Source organism: Peromyscus californicus, unplaced genomic scaffold, assembly GCF_007827085.1.
Source record: "Peromyscus californicus insignis strain IS unplaced genomic scaffold, ASM782708v3 Scaffold_2__1_contigs__length_46816999, whole genome shotgun sequence".
Lineage (NCBI taxonomy): Eukaryota > Metazoa > Chordata > Mammalia > Rodentia > Cricetidae > Peromyscus > Peromyscus californicus.
This window is the reverse complement of record NW_026294540.1, coordinates 19,779,412-19,799,195: the sequence shown is the minus strand read 5'-3', so window position 1 is coordinate 19,799,195 and position 19,784 is coordinate 19,779,412. Positions and strand designations below refer to the sequence as shown.

At 46.7% G+C, this 19,784-nt stretch overlaps 1 protein-coding gene across 7 annotated transcripts in view; it reads right to left on the bottom strand.

Annotated features, from left to right (window-relative positions):
• Nucleotides 1-19,566, bottom strand: part of Sfswap (splicing factor SWAP) — a 77,568-nt gene extending 58,002 nt beyond the window's left edge. For 4 of the 7 annotated variants that reach the window (XM_052755525.1, XM_052755528.1, XM_052755527.1 and 1 more), the window contains exons 1-6: nucleotides 19,205-19,566; nucleotides 16,633-16,802; nucleotides 15,915-16,046; nucleotides 10,668-10,753; nucleotides 3,166-3,391; nucleotides 1,111-1,223 (exon numbers count right to left, since the gene is read on the bottom strand). In XM_052755525.1, coding sequence (XP_052611485.1) covers nucleotides 1,111-1,223; nucleotides 3,166-3,391; nucleotides 10,668-10,753; nucleotides 15,915-16,046; nucleotides 16,633-16,802; nucleotides 19,205-19,422 — 945 coding nt within the window. In that variant the 5' untranslated portion in view covers nucleotides 19,423-19,566. Of the gene's footprint in view, nucleotides 1-1,110; nucleotides 1,224-3,165; nucleotides 3,392-10,667; nucleotides 10,754-15,914; nucleotides 16,047-16,632 lie in introns of all 7 variants that reach the window. The other 3 variants (XM_052755531.1, XM_052755532.1, XM_052755530.1) reach the window with 2 other exon arrangements.
• Nucleotides 19,567-19,784: the final 218 nt, after the last annotated feature.

The following is a 19,784-nucleotide window of genomic DNA, read 5'->3' as shown; positions in this document are numbered from 1 at the left end:
GAGAGCTGCTGCCACTGCAGAGGCAGAGCCACTATGTCAGACCCTGAAAACACCCAGGAGAGCCAGGAGGTCATGGAGGCAGAACTGCAAGCATGTGTCCAAGGATCACAAGAGTCTCGTCAGAACCACACCTGAGCACAAGAGTGTGCTCACTTCCCTGAAGCTGCTTGCTCAATGCTGGCCTACTGGTTCCAGTATGGCTCCTATAATTTTGCCCCTGCGCCTCTGAAATCCACCATACTCCGTCCTTCCCCTGAGCATGCCACCATCCGTGAGCACACACTCCCAAACACAACTTTCTTGCCACTAGCCACTGTTATTTAGGCTGGACACACACACACACACACACACACACACACACACACACACACACACACACACACACACAGGTCCTGTCCACTTGGGGCCAGGTGCTCCGGCTGGCTGAGAGTACCAGAGGAACAGGCTTCTGCTCCATACAACTTCTAAGCAAAGGGCAAGGGAGCGTCAAGACCAGACAGCTACTCAAAGTGTAGGCATCCAAACTCACATAAAACTTCAAACTCTATCCTTCCTCACTGGGTCTTGATTTCTCATCAACAGCTCTTACCTCCCGTCAATCAAGAGCCACTCCTCCCAGACATCAACTACACTGTGACTGTGGAGAACCACGCTTCAACCCCATAAATTCTGTCTTCTACATCACAAACGGCAGAGGGAGAGTGTGCAAGTGATGGTCTCCTCATAAGGATGAGGGAAGGGCCAAGGGAGCAGAGGCAAAAGCACATAGTTAGGACATGTCTATGAGGGGAACTAAGGCTTCTAAGCAGACCTTTAAAAAGCCTAGAAAATCCAATCCTAAATTCCAATCTACACAACAAAACAGCCTCTAAGTCTTCACCAACACTACTCCTATAATAAAACAACAATCTTTTGCTTGTGTGACTTGCAATGTGGGGACATAGAAAAACAACTGATTCTTCACCACATGGAACACAGACAAGCAGACACCTCAGTGATAAAACAAGACACAGCTGTGCCACAGGAAATGGTAGGCTTCGTGTTTCCAAATGTAAATGAGCAGCAATTTTGTGACAGTGTGAACACACAGCCTAGTGAGAAGATAAAGACCTTCATCAGCTCTTCCAGGCGGCTGCTCTTCTTGGAAGCAAAGAGAGACGGATGCAGGTAACTCCCATCCTCCTCCTCATCCTCGTCTTCATTGTCAGAGGTCGCCCCCAACTCTGAAATTGAATTCAAGATGTTGGCTATCAGGCATGATGGCACACACCTGCAATCCCGGCTCTCGAGAGGCAGAGGCAGGGGGACAGCTACAAGTCTCAGGCCAGCTTGGGCTACATAGTGAGATTGTATCTCAAAACATTTTTTGTTTTGGTTTTTAGTTTAATTGTTTACATGCATTAAATTATCACCACATTCTATAAATATGCTCATTAAAATCATATTTAAAGAGAGTCTCCTGGGCATGGTAGCAGATGCTTGCAATTAATCCCAGCACTTGGGAAGTGGAAGTAGGAGGATCAGAGTTCAAGAATAGCCAGGGCTCCTTGAGACACAGTTTCAAAAACCAAACTAAACATGGGGCTCTAGAGATGGCTCAGCAGTTAAGAGCATCTGCTGTTCTTCCTGAGGACCTGTACTGGGCGCTTACAACTGCCTGTAACGTTAGTTCTAGCGGACTCAAAACACTGGCCTCCACAGGTACCCAAACGGATATGGCATAGACTCACAAAGACACAAGCGCATACATGTCATACATGTAAATAAAACAATAAATCTCTCTCTTTTTTTCTTTTTGTTGGTTTTTTGAGACAGTTTCTCTGTATAGCCCTGGCTATCCTGGAACTCATTCTGTAGACTAACTCAGAGATCTGCCTGCCTCTGCCTCCCAAGTGTTGGGATGAAAGGCATGTGCCACCACTGCCCAGTCATATTAAAAAAAAAATAAAACTTAAGCAAACAAACAGATAAATCAAGTTAAAAAAAGACAAACTCTTGTTTTTTTCAGTGAGTTTGATCCCTAGAATCCACATGGTCGAAGCAGAGACCTGACTCCTGCAAGCCATTCTCTGAACCCCACAAAGCATGCCATGGCCTGAATGGGCTCATATACACAATATAAATAAGGAAACTTTAAAGGAGAGAGACACAGGCTGGACATGGTGGCACATGCTTTTAATCCCAGCGCATGGGAGCTAGAGGCAGGTGGACCTGAATTTGAGGCAGTGGGGTCTACATAGGAAGGGGAGGGGAGAGGAAGAGGAGGAGAATGAAGAGAGGGAAAGGAGGGAAGGGATGATTACAATGAGTGTAGAAACACTTGAAAGCAGACATGGACAGAGTCCTGCACACAAAGTGTGGCACACAAAGCCCATGGGGGAATATTCCTTATGTTGCATAGGCTCTTCAGAAAAAAGTAGAAAAGATTGCCACCTCCTCCACCTCACAGCCTCCCTTTGGCATTTACTGGAGTGCTGTAATAGGTTTTTATTTTCAAAAAGGGCAAAAACCTTCTTTATTCATGAAAGCAAAACATCACCAACAGGAAAGAAATAAAAAATAGCAAAAACCCCAAACCACCATCCATGTGGAATCGATTTGATGTGCAGGTAAGACTTATACAGCTGGGCAGGGCTGGAGGTGCAGCTCTGTGCCAGGGTGCTTCCCTGGAGGTGCAAGGCTGAAGGATGGGAAGACCTGGCTAGGGAGACTTGCCCCTGGGTGTCACTCAAAAAGGAGATGACTGGCTTTCTAAGAATGTGGAGTGGAGACACTTGAGAAACAGTTTCCCATAGGTGAGCCAGGACCAGGGCAGCGTCTTCATTTTGTGAATGTGTGGGATCTAACTTCCTGCCCCATGCACTATGATGCAAGTACACACACGGGAGAGTGAAAGTGCCTCCTCTGCAGACTTTAAGCTGCCAAACTGGGAGGAAACATTTCCAGCCTAGTTGACCGCTTGGCTGGCATCGATATTAACTGTATTCAAACCCTCTGTAAAAACATGAACTAAGGATTGAGCATGGTGTGCCGGCAGGACTCATCGGCAGTTCACAGGCACCTAAAAGACTTCAAGCCTTAATTTCAGTCATGATCCTCTGAGAACGGTACCCTCACACTCCCGGACCACCTCCCCACCCTAGAAGCCAGGCCAGATCCACATACTTTTCTTGTCCTCACTCTTGTTTTCTGCCAGCACCGTGTACCGTCCTTCCTTCATGGCTTTCTGGATGAATTTGTAGTAGGGGTTGAGGTAGTGATCAAATCGCAGGAAGTCGAACTGTGAGTTTCGTGCTTGCTTGGCCTTCAGCATTATCTCAAACTGCGCTCCCTGTTTGCACACGAAGTTGGCTGTGCGTTCGATGATGGCATGCATTTTGGCTGTTGGTGGCTAGGGGAAAACAGTCATGTGATCAGAGTGTGTGAGTGTGTGTGTGTGTGTGTGTGCGCGCGTGCGCGCGCGCACGCGCGTGTGGGCATAAAAGTTACATGATTTAATTAAAAGAAACAGCCTGGTTTTACTGTCCCAATTTAAGAAGCAAGACATTTTAAGGCTAGAAGGTGGCTCAGAAGGTGAGTATGCTTGACACCATGTCTGACAACCTGAATTCAGTTCCCAATCTATGCGGTGGAAGGAGAGGGATAACTTCTGAGAGCTGTCCTCTGACTTGTGTGTACTGTGGCACATGTGTGCTCCCAACACCCACAAATAAACAAATATACATTATCTTTAATGTTAGCAAAGAGATTAACTACATGGAAAGAGAAAACTACATGGAAAAAAGACTGGAAATTATTCACACTAAGGATGGATGGTTAAGAATTCAAGATGCAGCCTAGTGTGGTGGTCCACACCTTTAATCGCAGCACTCGGGGAGGCAGAGGCAGGTGATCGCTTGAGTTTGAGGCTAGAGTTCCAGGACCGCCAGGACTGTTACACAGAAGCCCTGTCTCAATCCCCGCCAACACCCGCCGCCCCCCACCCAATTCAAGATGCTTATGTAACTTCAGGACTTCATCCTTTATAAAATGAAAGTGGTTTAGTTTCTCAAGTTTAGTTCTAATTAATACTGTCTCCTCACTTTAAAAAGGAGAAATGTCGCCGGGCGGTGGTGGCGCACGCCTTTAATCCCAGCACTCGGGAGGCAGAGCCAGGCGGATCTCTGTGAGTTCGAGGCCAGCCTGGTCTCCATAAGCGAGTTCCAGGAAAGGCACAAAGCTACACAGAGAAACCCTGTCTCGAAAAACCAAAAAAAAAAAAAAAAATCCCTGGAACCCACATAGCGGAAGAACTGACTCCGACAAGCTGTCCTCTGACCTCCACACACATGCAGTGGTGCATGGTGCCCCAATGCCCCAACAAACAAATGAATTGTAATAAACCATTTTTTGAAACAAAAGCAATGTTTACAGTTTAAATTATTTGGTTCTATGTTTACACCAGGTTCCATGCTAAAGGAAATCTGAGTGGGACATGGGCCCTGATCCAGAGTTTCACCAGCTCTGGCTTAACACAAAGATTCAGTTGTAAAACAGTCCATTCTATAAACATGCCAAGGATCAAGGATCACTTCAGCATGACCCATAAAGGCAGGCACGATTTCACCACACAGGCTCTTAGTGGACCAGGTCAACTTGTTGGCCTCGATGACGTAAAAGCAACTACTATGGTCACATAAATTTTATTTATTTTCTGTGTGTTTGGGTGTGTTCTTGTGGAGGTCAGAGGACAATTTGCAGGAGTCAGTTCTCTTCTACCACATGGGTCCCAGGAATAAAACTCAGGCTGTCGGGCTCAATGGTAAATGCTTCACCTGCTGACACAGCCCCAAAGTATCTTATGAATATACCTTAAGATCTGCTATCAGGGTAATAAAATAAAAACTCTTTCTCTTGGACAAAGCCATTTATAATGGTTAATTCTAACTGTCAACTTGACAGAATCTAGTATCATCTGAGAGATGGGCCTCTGGGCATGCCTACTAGGGATTATCTTCATCACTGAGGTGGGAAGACCTGCCCACTGAGGGTGGCACCATTCCCTGGCTTGGACTTTGGACCCTGTAAGTGGAGAGAGGGAGCTGAGCAGCAGCATGCATTCACCCCTCTCTGTCCCTGATTAGGAATGGTGACGAACTGCTTCAAACTCCTGCCACCTGGACTTTCCTGTCAGGATTGTGAGTGAGAATAAACCCTTTCTCACTGAAGTGGCTTCTGTCAGGGTACTTTATCACAGTATCAGAAACTAAGGCAGCATTCTCTGCATCTTTACTATGCAGATCTTACATTCTCTTTCATTTTAGGCCATCATAGAGTACTATTTTAAAATATGCTTAGTAAGCTAGGCATGTGGTATATGCTTCTGATTGCAGCATTCAGCAGAGACAGGGTCTCTATGAATTCCACGCTAGCCAAGGCCATATAGTAAACCCTATCTCAAAAACAAACAAACAAACCAACAAACAAACAAACCCACCCGTCACAAGAAACAGAACCCCAAAACAACAACAAAAATAGTTAATAAGGACTGGGGTAAAACTCAACGGCAGAGCACATGCTTAGCATACATGAGGCCCTGAGTTTGAACTATGGCACTAAATAATCACACATGAGCCCCAAAGAAACAAACACCTGCCCCCTCCATCTGCAAACAAACAAAAACCTCAAACTAACAAACATGTTAAGTATGCATGTCACAAAACCTACACAGCAGAAGGAAAATGTTCTTCAGTCTCATCTACATCTAAGTCCTGTGTTGAGAGTCTGTCTCCCTGGAAACTCCATCATCTTGGTCCTGAGCTCAGACTGAGAACTGGGAAGTAGGACAGTGACAGCCACAGGTCAGGAAGCCCACAAGGATGGATTTCCAAAGAGCTCTGAGTAGTTCTGGATAGATTCAGAAGTGGAACAGTAAAAGAGTTCAGGAGGAAGGCAGTAACTAGTAAGAGGTTTGTGAATTGTCCCACTGAGAAAGAAAAGAAACACTCACTTTGCCCATAGGTCCAAATAAGCACCAATTAGTCACACAACAGACACACAAACAAAACCCCAGAGGAGCTGGGAGGCGGGGGGGGGGGGGGGGGGGGGGGGGGAGAGCAGCAAAAACTGTCCCATCAATTAAGAGTGGGAAAGAGCTCCCTGAAACCAAGCTTCAGAACCCTGTGACACAAAGGAAGAGAGACATAGGACTTTACCTGAAGAATCACACACAGACACAAGCCCCAGTGCTGGAGCAGCCCCCGCAGGTGGAGGACAGAGATAAATAGATAACAACAAAGCTATTCAACACTCAGGAGCGCCAAGCTTGAGAGCCCAGGGTTTCTCCTACTTCACAGTGACTGGGATTTCCAAGGGAGAAACACAAACAAGCACAGAGATGCCCTGGCTCAGGCCTGGGACACAGCATTTCCACAGGAAGCGCTACTGTCCCATAACAGACTAAAATGCTGCACATAGCATCTAATAAACCCCCTCTCCTTCCCACTGTCCAGTGTACTCTTCCAGAAACATGTTCTAACAGGCCTGCTAAAACTTCTGGGCCCCTAGGCCTGCCCAGTGGTGGGTGGCAGAACCCAGTAAAAGACAGTGCCAGCCCCACAGGCAAGCCCATGGGACCCTGAAGACCTGGCAGACATTCCCACTCAGGAACATCATGCTAAGTGCAGACACCCATGTCTGCCATCTCTAATGTCTTGGGAGTGAGGAGAGGGTGAGAAGATGGGCTGAACAAAGGACTCTGCACTTCACCCCACGTGTTACCGGGCTCCACAGAGAAACAGAGCTGGCCAAAGCAGGCGGCTAGCTGATGTGTGGGACTCAGGGCGAGACAAAGGGTTATGGGTACTTGGAAAGGGACAGGTGAGTGCTGGGACACATGATGCATACATACATACTGGGAGGAAAAACAGGTCTTTCTGTTTTTCTTTCCTTGGAGCAAAGAGACATACCCATAAAGGTACTAGAAAAAAAAAAACAAAAAACCAAAAACATAAATCCAAGGAGCTTGAGTCTAGAAGCAGGCATGGACCAGGGGCTGGACCAGGGGCTGGCAGGTATGCAGCAGGAAGCAGGCAGTGATCCCAGAGACCTTGAGTTCACTAGGTTCGCATCCAACATCTAATATAAACCAAGAGCTCTGAGAGCACCTGCCTCCTTACCAAACCCCTAACTCAATCTTCCAGGTCAGGATCCCCCCCTCCTCAACTGCCACAGCAACACTCATGCATGTAACCAACCCACCACCTGCTTAGTCACCAACCAGAAGTGCTGCTGCCAACACTGCCCCCTCTCATTCCCCATCAACACCACAAAGGCTGTATGATCTACACAGTACATTGCCATCAACACTCGACAGTTTAATGATTTACCCAAGAATGCCCAAAGCCACAACTGAGAAGAATAAGATACTGACACTGTTAGAGAGAGAGAGAAAGAGAGAGAGAGACAGAGAGAGAGAGACAGAGACAGAGACAGACAGAGAGACAGAGACAGAGAGAGACAGAGAGAGAGACAGAGAGAGAGAGAGAGACAGAGAAAGAGAGAAGCAAACCAGACACTCAGCCAAGGACTCAGGGACCTCTCAAACCTTGATACTGGAGAACTGTGGCAACAGAACAAGGCTCCCTTAACTGTGTGTGGGTTCAAGGTAACTATTTAAACAGCTTAGTGATGCTTACGTTGAGACTACACAGCTGTTAAATCTTACAACAGTAACTAAGCCATCAACATTATACTGTACCTTTGTATTTTTATCCGAACAGACATTAAAAAAAACAAAACTACAAAACCTTTTTGTGTCAGAAACAAAAGGGCTGAGGAGAAGGCTGAGTGGATGAAGAGCTGATTATACAAGCATGGGGACCTGAGTTCCTAGCACTCAGTGGAAAAAGCTGGGCATGGTGGCATGTGCCTGCAATAGCAGCACTGGGGAGACAGGATGAAGAATGCCCAGGGTTTGAGGCCATCCAATCTCACCCAGTGAAGACAGCCCACCCAGTGAGTCCTGGGTCCCAGTGCAGTACCCTATCTCAGAAAAAAGGTGAATGGCTCCTGAAAAGGACACCCACGGCTGACCTCCAGCCTTTACTTGCACGAATACATGGACACACAAAAGACCTCACACATGGAAGACACAAGAAACAGATCACAAGTTCAAGGTCAACTTAGCACACATAAATTGAACCTATCTCAAAAAAATGGGGTAGGAAGGCTGGAGAGACGGCTCAGCGTTAAGAGCACATATCGTTCTTGAAGAGGACCCGTTTAAATCCCAGCACTTTTGCTGGCAGGCTCACACACTTGCCTATATTCTACTTCCAGGGGAATCTGACACCCTCTTCTGGCCTCCCTAGGCACCTGCACACGTGTACAATGCGCCCTTCCCAATACACATAATGAAAAAATTAAACAGTCAAGTGTGGTGGTATACACATTTAATCCCACTCAGGAGGTAGAGGCAGGCAGATTTCTGTGAGTTCCAGGACAGCCTGGTCTACACAGTAAATTCCAGGGACAGCTAGGGCTATGCAGAGAGACTCTTGTCTCAAAAAACCAAAACCACACACACAAAAAAACAAAAAACAACAACAAACAAACAAACAAAAAACCCAAATTGGGAAAGTGGGGGCATGGGATCCATAGTTAATCTTAATTATTTAGTATAAAATAAGGTAATGCAGCAAATGGTTTTTAAGACTCAATTTCAATGGGCCTTTGATGCAGAATAGTCTGCTTTGGGATGTACAGAAACAGTATATATCAAAACAAGAATATGGGGCTGGAGAGATGGCTCATCCATTTAGAGCTCTTGCTGCTCTTCCAGGGACCCGTTCCCAGCACCCGCCCACACTGAGCAACCCCCAACTGCCAATTGTCCAGAGGATCTCACAGCCTCTTTTGGCCTTCGTGGGCATCTTCATTCATGTGCACAAACCCCCACACAAATATGCATAATTAAAAATGAATCTTCAAAAAACAAGAATATGTATTAATGTAATACTTAGGACATTAGCTCTTCAGGGAAATATATTCAGCTCTAACTGTAGCAAAGCAATCAAAATATAGAAATAGGGATGCAAACATGATTGTAATCACACAGAAATTTCTACACAGATTTGTAAAAGATGTCAAAGGAGGAGCCAGGCCCCACATTCCCTCATGTGGTGCAGGAGAGGAAAAGAGGAGGAACCTCAGGTCCATGCTGAACTAAGTGTGGCCAAGGGGGGAGAGGGCGTCAGAGGTGCTGTCACTGGAGGTGGGTTATGGTGTCTACGGTGCCAGGCACAAAACCTGGAACCGTTATACCTCTGACACTTGCCACTGATTGAAAATAACATCAAAGAAAGCATGTGTTCCTGAGCATAAACCCTTAGGAACTCTTTCCAAACATGAAAGAGAAGCTGGGCTGGAGGCACATGCCTGATATCCCAGCACTTGGTGGGGGTGGAGGTAGAGAGAATTGGGAGTTCAAGGCCAATCTCAGCTACGTATCTGAGTTACATGAGACTTTGTCTCAAAACAAATTTTAAAAGGGTCTGACAAGATGGCTTATTGGACAAAACACCAAACTGGCACCTCAACAGACAGATAGGTGTATTCACAAAGTTCTACCTCAGCCGGGCGGCGGTGGCGCATGCCTTTAATCCCAGCACTCGGGAGGCAGAGCCAGGCGGATCTCTGTGAGTTCGAGGCCAGCCTGGGCTACAGAGTGAGTTCCAGGAAAGGCGCAAAGCTACACAGAGAAACCCTGTCTCGAAAAAAAAAAAAACCCAAAAAAAAAAAACAAACAAACAAACAAAAAAAAAACAAAACAAACAAACAAAAAAACCAAAGTTCTACCTCTGTTTTCCTCATCCATGGAAGATTGGCCTGGACACATCACATGGACCCAAGAATGGCCAGTGAATGTCAGGCAAAGAGCAAGTCCTCCACAGTTCATGCTAGAAAAAGCCAGAACCAGGCACTGCTGAGCACCACACTGCCTTGAACACAACTGTTTTCACAACTGTATGCAGACAGCAACATCTCAGCCCAGTCCTGACTTGGCTGATGAACAGCGATCCCCGCAGAACTCCACACAGACAACACAACTCACTGGTGTACTGAGCCCTTCACGATGCTGAACTTCACTCTCTCCTTCCCTTGTCTCTTCTTTTCTTGTTTTAAAGTGTATGCTCTTTAAATGTACGTATGTGTATGTGTATGAGGTTATGTGTACCACATGTGTATAGGAGCTTGCAGAGGGCAGAGGGTATGCGATCCCCTGGGACTGAGTACAGGTGCTTGTGAGCCCCCTGACATAGCTGCTGGGAACTGAACCAGGGTCCTCTGCAAGGAAAGAAAGTAATCTACTACTGAGCCATCTCTCCAGCCACTCCCCCTCCCACTTCTGTTTTCTGAGATGGGGTCCCTGTTTGGAGCGCTCAGACTGCTTTGGAACTAGAGATCCTCCTGCCTTAGCCTCTCCAATCCCAAGAGGACAGTTGTGCACCACCACAACCGGCACCCATGTTTCTTCAGAGGTGAGTGGGCTGTGCTTTCTCCTACAACGCACAAATAATCTTGCAGCACAAAGCATCTAAAGAGCGGCTGCGTTTTACTGTGCTTTCACGTACCACCAAGAACAGCAACACACCCCAGTGCGAAGGCTTGTGAAGAAGCACACATACCAGCTCCACGTCAGACGGGACACTTAATCCTAAGGGGGCAATGAAAGGCTCTTCGTTTTCTTCCAAGTTCTCAGCCTCACTTTTTTCTGTGAAAACAAAAGGGGAAATCAAGGGTTGCAGCACGATGACCCACCAGCAGCAGGCAATGCTACAGCATGGACTTCTCCTGACTTTGCACCTTTGTACCACCACTCCCACAACCCCTTCCAGCTTCCCGCTCTACCCCAGTACATTTGATTACCCCTTTCACGGATTCCAAAGAGGTGCTGGTCGTGGTGCTACAGCAACAGGACCATGTGTTTGGGGGCAGGTGGCAATCTGCAATCCAGCCTGGGGACTTGTGAACCCTGGGATTCTGGGCATATGCTTCTCTCACATCTTTTTCCATGTCTGCCTCAGTACATTCCAGCTCACTTCCCTGGTGTAAGGGGGCTAACTCACAGGCCACCTTCCCCAGAGCAGAATGCTTAAGGCTTAGCAGACCCTTAATAAACGTTCTTTTTTTGCTGTTTTGTTTTGTTTTACTTTTGGGGGGAGCTCTACGTGTACACATGTATGGCGTATGTGTGTGTAAATGTGGGCATGGGCTTGACAGCTTGCATATGGACACCGCAGGCTGATCTTGAGTATCAGTTCTTCCTTCAACCATTAGATAGGGGTTCTTGGTTGTTTTTGCAGTGTTCAAGCTAGCTGGCCTACAAACTTGCAGAGATTCTCATTCTACTCCACCTCCCATAGAAGTGCTGGGATTACAGATACTCTTACTATTGCTTCCCAGCTTTCACATGGGTCCTCATAGATGTGCAACTAATGCTAACTCACCAGCCCACTTCTTTAGCTCCCTGATGAATGTTCTTAAAATCTTATTCCCCTCCTGACATTTCTATAGACCTAGTATCTTAGTCTGTCCTGTGCTGAGTGGGCAATTTTCTTGCCATGCTGGGAATGGGGCCCAGGGCTTTCTTTACCACTGAGCTGCACTTGCCCTTCCCAGACCCTTCTGTACAGATGCATTAACTGGCTTCAAAAGCATCCTCCAACTGTTTCTGTGATCCCAGATAGTAACACAAGATAATCAATGTCTAGAAAAATTAGTTATGATCACCAAGTTGTAAAACAACCAAGCTGTCTCCACGTAGCAAACCACCCTGTTTAAAAATGTAATCATATGCATGTTTTCCATTTCTATTTTTTAATTGTGGTTCATTTAACAGTTGTCTGCTAAAAACTGGACAAGGTCCCACACACTACACCTTTTTCTGAATTCTAACATATCAAACACACCTCAATAGCTAACCGAACTGTTACCAGTTTCTTCATTTTATAATTACACTATTTTGTGTGTGAGTGCACATCCGAGCATGCCATCACATGTGCGTGGAGGTTAGAGGACAACCTGTGGGAGTCAGTTCTTCCACATGGGGTCTGGGGCTTGAACTCAGATTGCCAGGCTTGGTGGCAAGCACTTATATTAGCTGAGCCATCTTGTCAGCCCCATGATTACCAATTTGAAAGTACATAGCAAGGGTCAGTGAGATAGCTCAGCAGCTTAAAAGCACATAGTGAAATGTACAGAAACCAGCACAAAACTTTAGAAAGCAACACTTTAAGGAATTTCAGCATCTACACGATTTTTAGTCCAGAAAAGAAAATGAAAGAAACAAACATAACATCTTCATTGTGTGTAGTGGCACAAACCTGTAATCCTAGTACCCAGGAAGAAAACGCAGGTGGGTCACAAGTTTAAGGTCAACTAGAGCTACCTAGACAGCAAGTTCCAGCCAAGCCTGAGCTGCATGGTGAGAGACCCCACTGCACACAGTGCAGCCTCTTGGACATCAGCAAGCTGCAGCTCTAAACCTGGCTCCTCAGCAGGGCAAAACACTCAAGTGTTTTCTTCCAATGAGATCCAAGCTGACGATGCACTCCTACCAGGCAGGAGATGTTGACCCCACTGCCCCACTGTTCTTCCTTGTTGCCCACTAAGAACAGAGGTGAGCAGGAGAGCAGACACACCCTGCTACCTAGACTTCCTGAAGCACTAACCCTGCTGCTGTGCTCACCTCCAGGAGTCACTCAAGAGTGGGACTGGAAGGATCTGAAACACTGGTGTGTAGAGCTTTCCTATCGCAAATACCAAGGAGCAACTTAGCTTCTCAAGATCTCCTTGGGAATGAGGGGCGTGAGGGAAAACACCACTTTACTCTATCACCCAAAAATGAAACAAGTGATTTGGAGTAGCCTCTTCTTTGTGTGGTAAGGTGTCCATACACACAGACATACTAAATAAAGGAGCTTTTGGAGCAGATGGCTAAATAGATTCTACTCTTATATAGGCCTTTATTTACAGAAAAACTGCACTGAAAATATGAAATAAAAACCAATCATTAGCTGGTGGTGGTGGCGCATGCCTTTAATCCCAGAACTCGGGAAGCAGAGGCAGGTGGATCTCTGTGAGTTCGAGGCCAGCCTGGGCTACAGAGCGAGATCCAGGACAGCCAGGGCTACACAGAGAAACCCTGTCTTGAAACAAACAAACAAACAAACCGCACAAAACCAAACAATGACAAAAAAATGACCAATCATTGTTATACAAAACCAGAGTCACCCAAAATGTTAAACACAGTATAATGGTGAAAAGCTGTGACAGTTGAAGACGAAGAAACCAGGCTGCCCAGTGTGCTGTGAAAGGGGGATGGGGAATCTGGTGCAGAAACAGAAACATGTGCTCTCAGCTAGTGCTAGAAGGTTGAAAACACTCAGCAAGAAGAAGAATACTTAATCTGGAAAGTCAAAAAATATTTAGACATGTTTCTGGCTCAGAAAACCAAATATCTTAATATGTGACCCTGAATTCTGCCATCAGTGGTAGAGGTCCCAAACAGAATCCTACTGAGTTTATAGTATTTTACTAATTAGCACAAGCTAAAACAAATGTCAGGTTGTAAGTTTCAGATGAGCCCTGTTTCTATTACTTAAAAAAAAAAAAAAATCAGTTGGGCCTGGTGGCAAAAGCCTGTACTCCCAGCTAGTAGGGAGACTGAGGCAGGGGGAAATCAAGAGTTCAAGGTCATTCTGGATTACAGTACAAGTTCAAGGTCAGCCTGGGCAACTTAGTGAGACCATCTCAAAATGGGACGGGCAGAGGAAAAAAAGAGCTGGGGATGTAGCTCACTAGTTCAGTGCTAGGAACATGCTTTTATGAAGAAAAGAACATCATGAAATACCAAGGAGAACACAGGGTGAGAGGTAGCCCATGAAGCCACACTGGAATTCATCACTCTGCTCAGTACTAAGCTGCAACAGACCCAAGCCCAGATCAGTGGATCAGCAAACAGTGTAGAGGGGCCAGCTGCAGCCACAGGCTCTGCCCCAGCCACTCCACTCTGCTGAAGCACAAGCATTCAACAGATGAGGCAGGAGCATGACTGTGTTCTAATAAAACTGCCTTTACAAACACCTGGTACCTGGCCTGTGGGCTTGGCTAAGATGTTAGGAATACAGTGCTGCTTTCTAAACATAGTTGCTGTGCTCTTGAAAAAAATACACAGCCTCTTTGTATTTCAAAATTCTTTAGTTAACACCAAAAATCAAAGTTGAGCAGAAATAATGTGGTCCAGACAAGTCAATGGGTTTATAGTTCTGAGACCTGTAAGATTTCCAGCACATTACAACCTCTGAGGGAGGTTAGGTTCAAAAGCCAATGTAGGAGCCAGCACTTGGGAAGCAAAAGCACTCAAAACAAACTTCAGGCCAGCCTGGTCTATATAGTGAGATGCAGACCAGGCCAGCCAGGAACACATAGTGAGACCCTGCCTGAAGAAAAAAAAAGTAGGACACACACACTCTCGAGGACAGACAGCACAGTATGCAGGTGGTTCCTTAATTGCCTTTCCCAACACGGGTCCCAGCTACACTTGCAAAGTCTCAGTAAGTCCACACAGCAGTTGTGCATGAAATATTTTGCCCATAAGGTGATGAGCGTGGCTAGCACCAGATCAGGAAGGAAAGCCTGCATGCACCTGTTTGCCTGCTCTTCTGCTACACCACTCAGTGGGTGGGATGGGGTGGAGTAGGGCTCGTGCAGCTGCAGGACAAGGGTGGACAGCACCTTGTTGGAATAGTCAGCTGTGATCTCACGTCACGTTCACGAACAGATTTAGCTCTGACATTAAGTCTTTGCAGGATGTGATCCAGTTTCCTATTTTGAATATCTGAACGGCTTTCCAATGTTAAAGGTTTTGCTCTTCTTCAAACAGAACATCCTGATTGTCAGTGAGCTATCTTTAATGTCTGAAGTTCACGCCACTGTTACTGACAAAAGCTAATTAGAATGTCCTATGTGACAATGGTGCTCTCAGGGCTCACCGAAGTGACCAAGGACTCTGCTTACACTTCAAGTGCTTGGAGTTTTTGATAAAACTGTTTTTATGTTCAAAGTCTACACAGTAGCCTAGGGAGGGCACTAGCTTCAAACTTTAATGTTATATTAACAGTCTTGCCTTTCTCTTTAGTGTAACAAGCCCCTCAGGTGTCTTTCCACTGGACACTTCTGTGCTATGCAGAGGTTCACAGGAAAGAGATGGACACTAATGATTCCTAGGCAAAACTGACTTTTCAGTACCCCAGAATGGATATTGAAGCCATGAAAGTGTGGTGGTTTGAACAAGAATGGCCCCCACAGACTCATATATTTGAATGCTTAGCCACCAGGAACTGGCGCTATTTGAAAGCGTTAGGAGGACTAGGAGGTGTGACTTCCTGGAGGAAGTGAGTCACTAGGAGTGGGCTTTGAGGTTTCAAAAGCCCATGCCAAGCCTAGAGTCTCTCACTCTCTGCCTATGGATCAGAATGCAGTTCTCAGCTACTGCTCCAGGGCCTGCCTGCATGCTCTCTGCCGTGATGATCATGGACTAAGCCTCTGAAACTGTTAGCAAGCCCCTAATTAAATGCTTTCTTTCGTAGAGTTTCCTTTGGTCATGGTGTCTCTTCACAGCAATAGAACAATGACTGAAACAGGAAGAGTGTGTGCTCACTGCAGAAGCATGGACCCCAGGATGAAGAACTCAGTGAGACCCGCCCTAAGAGGAACTAATGCAGGCAGCTAGTCAAAGTCACCACTGTCATTCCACTGCCACTCACAATCCATCTGCTAGTTTCCAGCTTTGTTCGAGCAGAAGGCACCTCATTAGTGCCCCTGTAGTACTGTGGTCAGTGCCCACAAGGACAGGCTTCCCTTCCCCTCACCTCTCTGTTTCGAAGGTTCCTCCTCTTCCGTGGGCTCCGATGGGTCATAATAGTCACTGCCGTAGGTGAAGCCTACAGCACTGTAGTTCCCATCCTCAGCCAGCGCTGCGCTCAATCTTTTGTATTCTTCCTCTTGAATAAAAACGAGACTTTTATTAACAAAAATGGACGTTTACTGAGAAAAACTTCAGACACTTCTAGAGTACAGCTATCAGTAAAGCATACAAGACACTTTTTTCAATCTCTTTTTGAGGAGAAAATTTTTCTGCAAATGCACACTTGGTATCTATTATTATGTACTTTTGCCAGTACGTGTTTACCCAGACAGCAGAATACACGTCTTTTATGGAAAATTTCTTCCTGCTGAGGAAATTTTGGGATTAAGAACTGTATTAAAAATAATTAAGGCAAAGACAAGAACATCGATTTTAATTCATACGATACTGTTAAAGAAGAACAGTTAAAGAGTTTTGTTTTTTGTTTTTGTTTTTTTCAAATCCCAGTCTGCCCTCAAAAGCTGGGAAAATTCTCTGTGGTTCTACATATAAACTATCCTGAGGTCCTCTCAGAACGCAAAGACTCCTGTTTTTCCAATCCACTGGGTACTGTCAAGATAATATCAGAAAGAGTGAGTATAAAAAAAATGAATGGGAGTAACTTTTTAAATACTTAAAATTTTAAAAGGGTGTGGCTGAAGTAAGTCTTTCTTGAGCAGTACCTTGCCTTGCCTCCTCCTCAAGCAAGTCCGTATGCAAGGCTAAATACCTCTCTTCATCACACAGCGCCTCTACCCGTGCCTCCTCTTCAGACAGCTGGTAGTCTCGGTTCCATGTGGCGTACTCAGCATCGTACGCAGAGAGGTCATGCAGGTGACCACGCCCGTCGTATCTGTAATGTGAACACGCTGGTCAATGGATGGAAGTCTACACCCATGCTGGTTGGTGTGACACTCTATGCACATACTTACCAATTAAAATAATGAAATAAAAATATTAAATCAACTGCAAAGCTTCAGATTTATATTTAACGTGACTAGTCATATCTCACCTACTTTTAAGCTGAAGTAATTGTAACAAAGTCTAAGCTCCTCTCTACAAGTACAACAGAACTTAGAGCTAAAGGCAGACAATCCTTTAGGGCAGAAAAGGTATCCCCCCTTGCTAGCAGTTCTTACCATGTATGCTTTGGTCAACCATTCAATGCCACTTGCAAAAAAGTATCTGTTCTCAGCAGTTAAATATTACAGCTTACATTCACACAGACCGAGTCCATAAATACCTATCCGACAGAACCAAACGGGCGAAATTTCCTCGCTTCTTCCTGCTAGTCCCGAACTCTCAGGAGAGATCTTCACCAAAGAAACTTGCGTCCATTGGAGGTAAAATCTTGGCTAGGCTCGCCCCTAGCCACTTGGCTGAGGAAAGAAGTGCTGGGTTATGTGGTAGAGAGACACACATACAAAGGAACAGTGACATATACATGCAGTTTAAGGAGGTTCACTGCAAACACGGCCAAACCACCAAAAGGCGCAGCGTCAGGATGTCCCTTAACCTTTCAATCCCAAAACCAAGACACAGCATTGAAGACCAATGGGTACTTTACCAAATAAAGACTAAGAAGAGTGTTTTCTGCTAGGTTTGAACATAAGAGTCCATGGAGATGCTGTCAATGTACAATTGCCAGACAATACATGAGTTAGTGGAGTTTAAAGACTCAAATTTAGGTTGCAAAAGTGAATGTGGAGTGACAAACCAAAGTTTGCATAATTTATTAATGTTGACTTTCGTAATGGAGACCAAATTAAGGATGGAAAAAGTGTACCACAGGAAAAAGGCCAAAAATTCCTGGGAACCCCAATGGTTACATTTTATTAATTTCCAAAATTTGTTTTACTTTGATGTAAACCTCCTTAACTTACAGATGTATTATTTTCAAATATTACACATATACATGTGTGGTGTTTGCTCCCCACCAGTTTTGGGAGATCTAACTCAAAACATGCACAGAATGATATGGAAACTGCATATGGAGTAGAGGCTTCAGCATTTGCCCAACTTTAACACAAGGAGTGCCTGGGAAGCAAGCCTGACAGGTCAGGCAACTTCACTCGCTACCAACCGAGGTTCACAGGCATAGCACATTCCAGCAGAGTGGACCATCAGATCCAGAGCCCATCTGATCTGCAACACTCCCTTCATGAGTCCTTTTTTCCTAGATCTGTCTCCAAACACAGAGGTAAAGGAATGGAAAGGCCTACTGGTCATTAATGTGTCCGTTCTGGCCAGCTCAGAGGTCATCCCTACAGTCATGCATGTTCCAAGTCCTTGCAGAATCCAGTTTTACTTGTCTCAAACGATGGGTTTCCTTCACTTGGAGAAAACCACTCCACAGCTTACTGGTTGGTCACAGTTAGCCTTTCAGTCCTGGCCCCAGAAGCAATATTGCCCAATGGAAGGACAAATACCCAAACCCAGGATGGTAGGGAAGGAAAAGGGGACTGAAAAGAAAATGAGAAGAGAGGTGGGGAGCAAACCACCCACATCATGTAATGCCATCCTTTTCAAATCAAACACCGTTAGAAATCCACAGTCCCCGCCCCTTTACCCTCAACTCCGAGCACCCCTCAAGTGGGTGTGATTTGAAAAGAAACAACACAAAGGTAACCCAGCTCCACCCTTCAGCTTTAGGAAACAGTGAAACCAGCTCTAAGAACGCTACCCCTAAGAGCAAGGTCCGCACGGGGTCGACCGGCCTCCAACAGACGGCAACTTCACCAACCACCGTGGTAGGTCAAATGGTCGAACAACCGCGGGGAGGGGCTCGCCGGACGCCGAAAGTCAAGCCGGCCAGAGACGGTTCAGGCTAACTCACGGGGTCCAAAAGAAGCTTCTACCCACGGCCTCCGGCGTGCGGCGTTTCGGAGGAACAAAAGCGCACTCCCGGGCTCCCTCCCGCACAGCGAGCGGAGGGACAGCGGCACCCGCCCCACGGCGCGGGCGGGAGGCCCGGGCAGCTTCCACCGCGCTGAGTCGCTAGCGGCAGCCCGGGCTCGAGGGGTTGCGGGAGCAGAGTCGATCCCTCCGGCGACGGCGCGGCGCCAGCTCCGGCCGGAGCCTTAGGACCGGTTTCACCGTCCCCTCCCCCCGGACGCCGGGGAACGTGGGGCAGGGAGGCCCCCGGGTCCCCGGGCTCCGCAAAACCCCCTTTTCGGTCCTGGCCATCAAGTCAACATCAGGCGAAATCAAGCGGGCGAGGGAGGGGAGGGTCGACGGGTGGGGGGAGGAACCGACCTGTCGATGAGGATCTTGTGGTCCCCCATCCAGGGGATGAGGTGCTGTCCCTGTTCCTGGGCCAAAGCCCGCTCGTCGTCGCGGAACAACTTGCAGGCATAGCCGAAAACCAGAAGCTCCACCCGGTTGCTCCCAGTGCCGGCGCCGCCGGGCCCGGCCTCCTCTTTCGCTCCTCCTTTCCTCTCTGGCTTGGCGCGGCCCCCGCCGGCACCGTACATGACAGCGTCCCCGACGTCCGGGCCGGTCTGCTGCTGTGCCGCACAACGTCCCAGATGCCTCGCCTGGCCTATCCCCTCAGTCAAAGGCGCCGCATCCCCGTCGCAACTTCAACACAGCCGCCATAGCGGGCCACAAAATGGAGGAAACGCAACTTCCGGTAGGAGGGCCGCACTTCCGGTAGCAATCGCGGTAGATTCGCCACAGCTACGGGCCACTTGAACCTCTAAAAAAAATGCAGACCTTAGTTGCCGTTGTCCAATTGTATATTGCGTTGGAAATTTGTGTTTTTACAAAGAGTTTTATTTCTAGTTTTTTTTTTTTGGTGGCCACCTAGGTTGTGGCGAAAGTGCGGTTTGTGGCC